Below are 10,520 nucleotides of genomic sequence, written 5' to 3' on the forward strand. Positions count from 1 at the left end.
TCTGAGGGGAAAGGGGGGGGGTGCAACTCAATATTAGGAAGGTGTCCTTAATGTTTTGTACACTCCCGTGTATACACACGCTTACAAACATGCAAACGTGTACACACAAACAGTCACATGCACACTTATTTCAAAACACAAATTGTATTACTTTTGCAAAAATGATTTAAACATTCAAAAGGTCAGGGATACATGAACACACTCACATACTCATACATGATCACTGGCCCCACCAAAGAAAACCTGGTGCCTAACCTGGTGCCATCAACCAGCACTTCCCTTATTGGTCAGTAGTGGTACTGTGTCCGACACCACCCAGGTGTGTGTCCTGTGAGAACACACTCTGATGTGTGTGGCTGTCACCTAACAGGAGATGCTGCTGACTGAGGATCCAACAGCATATCGCAGCGCCAAAGTCAACATATTACGACGGATGGTTGTATGTAGAGTCTCTAAGGACATTGTGTGTGTTTCTCTGCACGTGTGTGACCACTAACAGAGTTTGGTGTGTGTTTTTTATGGAGCTGTGTCAGATTTCTACTCTAACTCTGCAGCAGTGTGTGTTAACCCATGGCAGACAAATCCAGTAGAGCACCTCTTCTCTCTAACTCACATAGGAGGTCAATGTGTTAAACCCAGCACCTCTTCTCTCTAATTCACACAGGAGGTCAATGTGTTAAACCCAGCACCTCTTCTCTCTAACTCACACAGGAGGTCAATGTGTTAAACCCAGCACCTCTTCTCTCTGTTAACACACAGCCAAGCCTTGTTTCAAATCAGCACCCCGACTCTCTCTAACCCCACAGAGGACCAAATAAGTACCCCCTATTTTAAATCAACCCCCTCTCTTTCTCCAACCCACTGGGTAATGGAGCCTGTTTTTTGTCTGAACTTTGACCTTTGTCATCTTCTTGTTTGACCGCGATCCCTTCGCTTTGATAAACTGATCGATTGCTGCCGATCTCACCTCTCTCTCTCTCTCTTAGGACCTCATGGAACAGCTGGAGAAGCAGGATAAGACTATCCGTAAGCTTAAGAAACAGCTGAAGGTGTTCTCTAAGAAGATTGGAGAAATGGGAGGTAAGGAAGGAGACGTACCTGACCGTCTGTGTAGATGGGTGACTGTTGGACCTGAACTTGTGTATATCTGACCGTGTGTATATGTACCTAAACGTGTGTGTGTGTGTGTGTGTGTGTGTGTGTGTGTGTGTGTGTGTGTGTGTGTGTGTGTGTGTGTGTGTGTGTGTGTGTGTGTGTGTGTGTGTGTGTGTGTGTGTGTGTGTGTGTGTGTGTAGCTGGCCAGGGTGAGACTATATCTCCGGGTCAGATGGTTGAAGAGACGGTCCGTCCAGTGAACATTCCTCGTCGGGAGAAAGACTTCCAGGGAATGTTGGAGTACAAGAAGGAGGATGAGCTGAAACTGGTTAAGAACCTCATACTGGGTATGTAACCTCCACTCTGACCTCTAACCCCGACCTCTAACCATTCTCAATCTTGCACTCTCTCTTTTATCCGTCTCTCTCACCACCTCTCTCTCTCTCTCTATGAGTGTTAGAAATACGTTTTTCTGTTCATACATAGATACAGGCATATATATAGATAATCCAATAGTCTATTGTAACAATCAATTATCTCTAACAGAGTTGAAGCCTCGTGGTGTAGCGGTGAATCTGATCCCAGGGCTCCCAGCGTACATCCTCTTCATGTGTCTGAGACATGCTGACTATGTCAACGATGACCAGAAGGTCAGGACCCTGCTCACATCTACCATCAACAGCATCAAGAAGATACTCAAGGTGCGTGTGGGGGGGTGCCTTTGATATTGATCTATTCTGTGTCCCAAATGGCAACCTATTCCCTTTATAGTGCACTACTTTTGACCAGGGTCCATAGGGCTCAGGTCAAAAGTAGTGCACTATATAGAGAACAGGGTGCCATTTGGGGCGCACACCCTATGATGTCAGTAACACTACAGTAAGTTGCTGTTAAACTTGTGTAGTAACCCTGTAGTTCCACTAGTAACCATACTGCATATCCATCTCTTCTAATTGTCCCTCTCCTCTTTATCCTCTGTCAGAAACGGGGGGATGACTTTGAGACAGTCTCCTTCTGGCTGTCCAACACCTGCCGCTTCCTACACTGTCTCAAACAGTACAGCGGAGATGAGGTGAGACAGGACCCAGCACACACACACACACACAAATGCTTACAGACCGAGACGACACACACACACACAAACAAATGCTAAAACAAATACACAACCAAATGCTTACAGACCGAGACACACACACACACACACACACACACACAGTCTCAAACAGTACAGCGGAGATGAGGTACACCCCAAAACACAGACACACTTTATTCTTGCGTTGCTCCAACTTGTTTGTGTCTGTTTCTCTCTCTTTCTCCTCCTCCTCTCTGTTCCTGCAGTCGTTTATGAAGCACAACACTCCTAAGCAGAATGATCACTGCCTGTCTAACTTTGACCTGGCTGAGTACCGTCAGGTCCTCAGTGACCTGGCCATTCAGATCTACCAGCAGCTCATCAAATGCATGGAGAACATCCTACAGCCCATGATCGGTGAGTATACCACGCTGTGTGTGTGTGTGTCCTGTGTGTGTAGGATCACACCACTAACGTGTGTGTGTGTGTGTGTGTCTCAGTCTCTGGTATGTTGGAGCATGAGACCATCCAGGGTGTGTCGGGGGTTAAGCCGACCGGTCTGCGTAAACGGACATCGAGCATCGCTGACGAGGGAACCTACACACTGGAATCCATCTTACGCCAGCTCAGCGCTTTCCACTCCACCATGTGTCAGCACGGCACCGACCCTGAACTCATCAAACAGGTGTGTGCACGTGTGTGTGTGCACGCGTGTGTGTGCATGTGTCTGATCCTGTGTGTGTGCATGTGTCTGACCCTGGTGCTTGGTTGTGTTCTGACCCCCAGGTTGTGAAGCAGCAGTTCTACATCATTGGAGCTGTGACTCTCAACAATCTGCTACTGCGTAAAGACATGTGCTCCTGGAGCAAGGGCATGCAGATCAGGTAGGTTCAGAGAGGGTGGAATGTGTATTAGTATGTATAGACAGACAGTGTCTAATGTGTGTAAAGTGTGTGTGTGTGTGTGTGTAACGTATATAATGTGTTTGTACCAGGTATAACGTGAGTCAGCTGGAGGAGTGGCTGCGTGACAAGTCTCTGATGCTGTGTGGAGCCAAGGAGACTCTGGAGCCTCTGATTCAGGCTGCTCAGCTTCTGCAAGTCAAGAAGAAGACGGACGAAGACGCCGAGGCCATCTGCTCCATGTGCAACAGCCTCTCCACATCTCAGGTAACCAATCACAGCTCACTATACTGCTCATGTACTAAACTAACCAATTAGAGCCCTTTCTACCGCTCATGTACTTAACTAGCCAATAACAGCCTCTCTACCGCTCGGGTACTAAACTAGCCAATCACAGCCCTCTACCGCTCAGGTACTGAACTAACCAATTACAGCCCTCTCTACCAATCAGGTCCTGAACTAACCAATCCCAGCCCTCAGGTACTCAACTGACCAATCAAGGCCAATCACTGCGGAGAATGGGACAGGGGATCAAATCAAATCAAGAAGCCTTTTGGACCTAGACTTGGCGCTCCGGTACCGCTTGCCATGCGGTAGCAGAGAGAACAGTCTATGACTAGGGTGACTGGAGTCTTTGACAGTTGAGTTAATAGTTCAAGGTCAACTAATGAAGTTTGTATCTGTGTTTCTGTGTTCCCAGATTGTGAAGGTGTTGAACCTGTACACTCCAGTCAACGAGTTTGAAGAGAGGGTGTCTGTTACCTTCATACGAACCATACAGGTAAGACCCGTCTGTCTGTCTGTCTGTCTGTCTGTCTGTCTGTCTGTCTGTCTGTCTGTCTGTCTGTCTGTCTGTCTGTCTGCATATAAATAACTGCAACTAATGTGTATATTCTCTCTCTCCCTCTCCCTCTCCTTCCCTCCCTCTCTGTATCGCCCTCTCTGTATGTCCCTCTCTCTCTTTCTGTCTCTATCTCCCTGTCCTTCCCTCCCTCTCCCTCTCCCTCTCCCTCTCCCTCTCCCTCTCCCTCTCCCTCTCCCTCTCCCTCTCCTTCCCTCCCTCTCCTTCCCTCCCTCTCCTTCCCTCCCTCTCCTTCCCTCCCTCTTTGTATCTCCCTCTCTGTATCTCCCTCTCTCTCTTTCTGTCTCTCTCTCCCTGTCCTTCCCTCTCTCTCTCTCTCTCTGTCAGACTCGTTTGCGGGACCGGTGTGAGACTCCTCAGCTGTTGATGGACACTAAGATCATCTACCCCGTCACCTTCCCTTTCAACCCCTCCTCTTTGGCCCTGGAGACTATCCAAATACCAGGCTCCCTCAACCTAGCCTTCCTTACCCGCGTCTAACACACACACACACACACATATATGATTAATAGATAGGCTATACATAGGTACACATGCATTCACATGCATACACAAACCATTCGCTTCCTAACGCATCCAAACACTTACATACAGTACACACACAACGTGTACACACACACACACGCTCAGCTTCCACCATTCGGTAGTTTTTACGTCAGTAGTTGAAAGCCCATCCTCCTCCGCATATACAAATGCTAAACTCTAAGAGAATGCACTGCTACAGGCCACCTTTTTCTCCTATCTTACCCCCTTTTACTGGAGCTACACAGACCACATAGAACCCCATTTAAGACCTAGTACCATGTTCCCCCAGTCCTCTCTTTTCTCCTCTGTGTTCTCTTCTCAGTAGTGTAGTGTTTTCTAGCAGTCCGGTTCTCCCATAGGAATGTATTACGGTACACTAAAGCTAGCTGTCCAGGGCTAGCATCACAGCTAGCTAGCTCCTTCAGCTAAACTCAGCTAGCATCTGTTGTGTTATAATAGGATGCTAACGCTAGCGCTTCTACAGTTAGCATAGCTAGCATTAGATAGTTCTGTTTTGATGTGATGCTAAAGCTAGCTAGCGCTTCTACAGTTAGCTAGCTAGCATCACTTCTGAGTACATTGTTGTCAACTCACCCACTGAACACAGTCAAGCCAAGTGCAGTACCCATTGTCTGTACCATACTTCTTATACATATATAAATACATATAAATATTATATATATATATATATATATCACGCTAGGGTATTTTATTTATTGCATTTATTCCGCTCCCTTCCCTAAAATACGTTTTTCTTTGCAGACAGAAAACATAGATACCATAGACAGGTAGACCTATCTGTCCAACTTTCCAGGCCGGAGAGAAGTATGGACATGAAAGACGACTAGAGTCCTATAGTATTATAATGATATTTATGTCGATAGCAGATTAACTATGTAGTATCATTTAATTAGCGCTATTTAATGTAGGTTTTTATTTGTTTAGCTCACAATGTATTGTGCTTTAAGATCTCTCTGCCGTAGCTTTGTCATGTGTAACCTGCTTCTCTAGTAGATCTGCACTTTATCACCGCTGCACGAGAGGTTGAAATAGATAGAGGATTAGACTGGAACAGAGGTTGAAATAGAGGATTAAACTGGAACAGAGGTTGATATAGAGGATTAGACTGGAACAGAAGTTGATATAGAGGATTAGATTGGAACAGAAGTTGATATAGAAGATTAGATTGGAACAGAGGTTGATATAGAGGATTAGACTGGAACAGAGGTTGATATAGAGGATTAGACTGGAACAGAAGTTGATATAGAAGATTAGATTGGAACAAAGGTTGATATAGAGGATTAGACTGGAACAGAGGTTGATATAGAGGATTAGACTGGAACAGAAGTTAATATAGATGATTAGATTGGAACAAAGGTTGATATAGAGGATTCGACTGGAACAGAGGTTGAAATAGATAGACTTGCAGTAGATGGTTAGATTGGACGAGTAGTTTAGATAGGTATGGGTATAGAGGGATCAAACTAGCAGGTTTAGACAGCTTCAGCTATTGTACTTGCTTCTCCACTTTAAGTAAGTAGTGTCATTCCAACCCCTACTGAGGACTCACACACACACACTAATGACTGTTGTTAAAAACAGAAGCACACTGGATCCTACATATCCACTACCACATCGTTTCCCAAACTATTGGTCGCGGCCCCATGTTGGGGTCGCCAGATTTGAAAATGGGGTAACCCCGGGGTTACGATAGTAACCTCCAGTAGCCGCTAGATTGTAATAAACAGAGCGGTTTCTGTTTTCTTCCGGCAAATGTGGCTCTATCTTGTGAACGGTTTAAGCTACAAAATATTATGACCCCATCATGAAAGATAAGACTCTCAGGAACACGTATGTGTCTTCTGTTTCCCTCTACAATGGCCACAAGCCTCCTTAGAACAGAGTGGACAAGACCAGGCACTAAATCAGAATGGGGGGAGAACAACTTCATCAATGATGATGTTATTTTCTACACAGAAGATCATACAAAATTATTGCCTGATGATCTTCTGAACTTCCCAATACATTTCTGATGCTTTCCAGTCACTTCAAACCATACTTCCTGCAGATTGAAAAACTGCCAAAGGTACTGTCAGACTGATTTGTAATAGACTGTCTACATGGTGGAGTCGTGATTTAAAAAAAAATCAAAACATCTAAATAAAAAGTTTGGGAACCCCTGCACTACCAACTTCTACATATCTTCACTTCTAAATATCTTCATGTCCTCACCCCACCACTCTCTCTGCTCAACTCCCTATAGGTTATGATGAACAAGATCTATAGGTATTACTTTCAGTATTGTGTGTAACTAAACCTGGTTATCACTGAGCCGGTCTAACAGTCAGTCTGTTTTATTGTAGTTGCTCTTGTAATCCATCGGATTTAGACCCAATATCAACCATGTCATGAATGTTTTTCCCTACAGCATGTATGATAATGCTGTCATGCCAGCTTTACTCCAGAAACTAAATCACTGCTTTCTACACAAACTATTACACACCTTGGCTACAGTCTCTACTCTAACCTACTCTAACTCTTACCCCCTTCTTTCATTCCCTACTAACCTACTCTAACTCTTACAACTCCTTCACTGTCTCCCCAACCCCCTCTTCACTGTGTCCCAACATCAGACAAGTCTGTTTTCATGGCTCTACTTTTAGCGAAAGCAGCCATGTTGTTACTCAGCACCAGATAGTGACCAGGAGAGGGCGACATTAGACACTAACTCACATGACTGTGGTTTCTATAGAACCAGACGTTCTTCTAGATGTTCTATAGAGTGGAAGACGATCTACTAACATTCTAATCACTACTACTAAGGCTGAGGGATAGAAAGGACAGAAATACATTCATCATCATATCATCGTTGCCTCTCTTCCTTACTTGTGCCATCAGTGTTCACCTATACCCTATCTGCCCATTAACTATATTTAACCATCAACCTTATTGTTTAACCATCAACTTTATTTTACTGTGAACCTTATTATTTACCGTGACCTTTATTTGCCTGCCAACCCTGACCCCATGACCTTTGACCTTTGTTCCCTGGCCTATAGAGAGACACATGACTCAGAAAAACATATTATTATTACTATCATTGATGTAGGAGTCAAGTTCATGTTTAAACTTGTTTTGTGGTGCAATTTAATTAATATAAATTAATTAATATTCATATTTATTATTGGGACCACCATGAGTGTATTGTATAAAAATTAAAAATTGCCTTTTTGTTACATTTTTGCAGCGTTGCATTTTAATGAAGGATTTTTAGGAATAGGTGATAGGTTGTGCAACATGTGTATAGTGATACCAGATCTAAAATGCATATCTGCAACTTGGACGATACTGGAAAACGATACCGGCAATACTCCAGGTTTTACTCTTGTGAATGTTTTAGAGCTGTTGTTGATCATAACAATAGGATGACTTCATTGTTACTCATGTTTTGGACAAAGCCTTACATATGATTTTAAAACACAATCATCTCCTGTCATTGTCTCTGTTTGTGTCAGTCCGTCTGTTACACAACTACTGTTTTAAAAAGTAACATTATTATTATTGAGTGTTTTGATAAGTTGTCCTTGGATCCTTTTTTCGAAGGCTGGGATGGAAGGATTGTTCTGCTTTCTGTCTAGATGCACTTTTTGAAATATTTACTGAACAAGTTTAATAAACGCTGATAAAGTTAGCTCTGTCTGCCCTTAACATATCTGATATTATTATCATTTCTTTGTGATCATCATTGTGGTTTATGTTCCTTCAGAGAGGTCATATAGCTGTGGTCATTTACACAGTAGAAGGCTATAGTCTTTGTGAGTATCCCAAACGGCACCATATTCACTATATAGTGCACAACTTTTGACCAGGGCCCATAGGGAATAGGGTGCCATTTAGTACAGTAAGGGAAAAAAGTATTTGATCCCCTGCTGATTTTGTAAGTTTGCCCACCGACAAAGACATGATCAGTCTATAATTTTAAATGGTAGGTTTATTTGAACAGTGAGAGACAGAATAACAACAAAAAAATCCAGAAAAACGCATGTCAAAAATGTTATAAATTGATTTGCATTTTAATGAGGGAAATAAGTATTTGACCCCTCTGCAAAACATGACTTAGTACTTGGTGGCAAAACCGTTGTTGGCAATCACAGAGGTCAGACGTTTCTTGTAGTTGGCCACCAGGTTTGCACACATCTCAGGAGGGATTTTGTCCCACTCCTCTTTGCAGATCTTCTCCAAGTCATTAAGGTTTCGAGGCTGACGTTTGGCAACTCGAACCTTCAGCTCCCTCCACAGATTTTCTATGGGATTAAGATCTGGAGACTGGCTAGGCCACTCCAGGACCTTTAATGTGCTTCTTCTTGAGCCACTCCTTTGTTGCCTTGGCCGTGTGTTTTGGGTCATTGTCATGCTGGAATACCCATCCACGACCCATTTTCAATGCCCTGGCAGAGGGAAGGAGGTTCTCCCTCAAGATTTGACGGTACATGGCCCCGTCCATCGTCCCTTTGATGCAGTGAAGTTGTCCTGTCCCCTTAGCAGAAAAACACCCCAAAAGCATAATGTTTCCACCTCCATGTTTGACGGTGGGGATGGTGTTCTTGGGGTCATAGGCAGCATTCCTCCTCCTCCAAACACGGCGAGTTGAGTTGAGTTGATGCCAAAGAGCTCGATTTTGGTCTCATCTGACCACAACACTTTCACCCAGTTCTCCTCTGAATCATTCAGATGTTCATTGGCAAACTTCAGACTGCCCTGTATATGTGCTTTATTGAGCAGGGGGACCTTGCGGGCGCTGCAGGATTTCAGTCCTTCACGGCGTAGTGTGTTACCAATTGTTTTCTTGGTGACTATGGTCCCAGCTGCCTTGAGATCATTGACAAGATCCTCCCGTGTAGTTCTAGGCTGATTCCTCACCGTTCTCATGATCATTGCAACTCCACGAGGTGAGATCTTGCATGGAGCCCCAGGCCGAGGGAGGTTGACAGTTCTTTTGTGTTTCTTCCATTTGCGAATAATCGCACCAACTGTTGTCACCTTCTCACCAAGCTGCTTGGCGATGGTCTTGTAGCCCATTCCAGCCTTGTGTAGGTCTACAATCTTGTCCCTGACATCCTTGGAGAGCTATTTGGTCTTGGTGGAGAGTTTGGAATCTGATTGATTGATTGCTGCTGTGGACAGGTGTCTTTTTAGACAGGTAACAAACTGAGATTAGGAGCACTCCCTTTAAGAGTGTGCTCCTAATCTCAGCTCGTTACCTGTATAAAAGACACCTGGGAGCCAGAAATATTTCTGATTGAGAGGGGGTCAAATACTTATTTCCCTCATTAAAATGCAAATCAATTTATAACATTTTTGACATACGTTTTTCTGGATTTTTTTGTTGTTATTCTGTCTCACTGTTCAAATAAACCTACCATTCAAATTATAGACTGATCATTTCTTTGTCAGTGGGCAAACGTACAAAATAAGCAGGGGATCAAATACTTTTTCCCCTCACTGTATGTACCCTTAGTCCATTTCTATGATTAGCCCTCTTTAAGCAGTGTGGATGGACCACTCTTCCCCCCTCTCTCCTTCCCCTTATAGTGTCCCACTCTGTACATGCCCTGTGCCTCAGACAGGCTTGTTCATGTAGTCAGTCTGTGGTACGACCAGTCTTCACTTCATTTGAGATAAACATCTCCAGATGGTTCTTAAAATAGATACTTAATATCTCCCTTTTATGGTTTTGACAATTGAGGTCAATGCTAAAGTATCATATTTCATGACATCATCACTAACCGACGCATCTCATTGTTCTAATGATCTAAAGACATCATACAGTCCACCTGTGGTAGAGATGCTGAACTCTGCTCTTCTCCTCTTCATCTCCTCTCTTCTATTCGCTTCTTTCTCCTCTCCTCTCGAGTCCCATGTGTACATCAGGAGAACTGGACTGTGTGTATAATTCCTGGTAGCTGTACTTGTGAATGTGTTCACCATTAAGAAACTTGGAATAAGTTTAAATTGTCAAACTCTGTAAAAGACAAATAAAGGAATTCAGCACTGTAAATATTTG

At 43.7% G+C, this 10,520-nt stretch overlaps 1 protein-coding gene across 13 annotated transcripts in view; it reads left to right on the plus strand.

Annotated features, from left to right (window-relative positions):
- myo5aa (myosin VAa) overlaps nucleotides 1-8,147 on the plus strand; it is a 46,691-nt gene extending 38,544 nt beyond the window's left edge. For 8 of the 13 annotated variants that reach the window (XM_041894957.2, XM_041895001.2, XM_041895027.2 and 5 more), the window contains 11 exons: nucleotides 371-439; nucleotides 987-1,080; nucleotides 1,296-1,442; nucleotides 1,642-1,796; nucleotides 2,078-2,167; nucleotides 2,434-2,584; nucleotides 2,668-2,852; nucleotides 2,954-3,051; nucleotides 3,162-3,336; nucleotides 3,770-3,850; nucleotides 4,259-8,147. In XM_041894957.2, coding sequence (XP_041750891.1) covers nucleotides 371-439; nucleotides 987-1,080; nucleotides 1,296-1,442; nucleotides 1,642-1,796; nucleotides 2,078-2,167; nucleotides 2,434-2,584; nucleotides 2,668-2,852; nucleotides 2,954-3,051; nucleotides 3,162-3,336; nucleotides 3,770-3,850; nucleotides 4,259-4,411 — 1,398 coding nt within the window. In that variant the 3' untranslated portion in view covers nucleotides 4,412-8,147. The remainder of the gene's footprint in view (nucleotides 1-370; nucleotides 440-986; nucleotides 1,081-1,295; nucleotides 1,443-1,641; nucleotides 1,797-2,077; nucleotides 2,168-2,433; nucleotides 2,585-2,667; nucleotides 2,853-2,953; nucleotides 3,052-3,161; nucleotides 3,337-3,769; nucleotides 3,851-4,258) is intronic. The other 5 variants (XM_041895009.2, XM_041895017.2, XM_041895034.2 and 2 more) reach the window with 1 other exon arrangement.
- The last annotated feature ends 2,373 nt before the right edge of the window (nucleotides 8,148-10,520 follow it).

The sequence above is a fragment of the Coregonus clupeaformis genome, chromosome 1 (assembly GCF_020615455.1).
Source record: "Coregonus clupeaformis isolate EN_2021a chromosome 1, ASM2061545v1, whole genome shotgun sequence".
Lineage (NCBI taxonomy): Eukaryota > Metazoa > Chordata > Actinopteri > Salmoniformes > Salmonidae > Coregonus > Coregonus clupeaformis.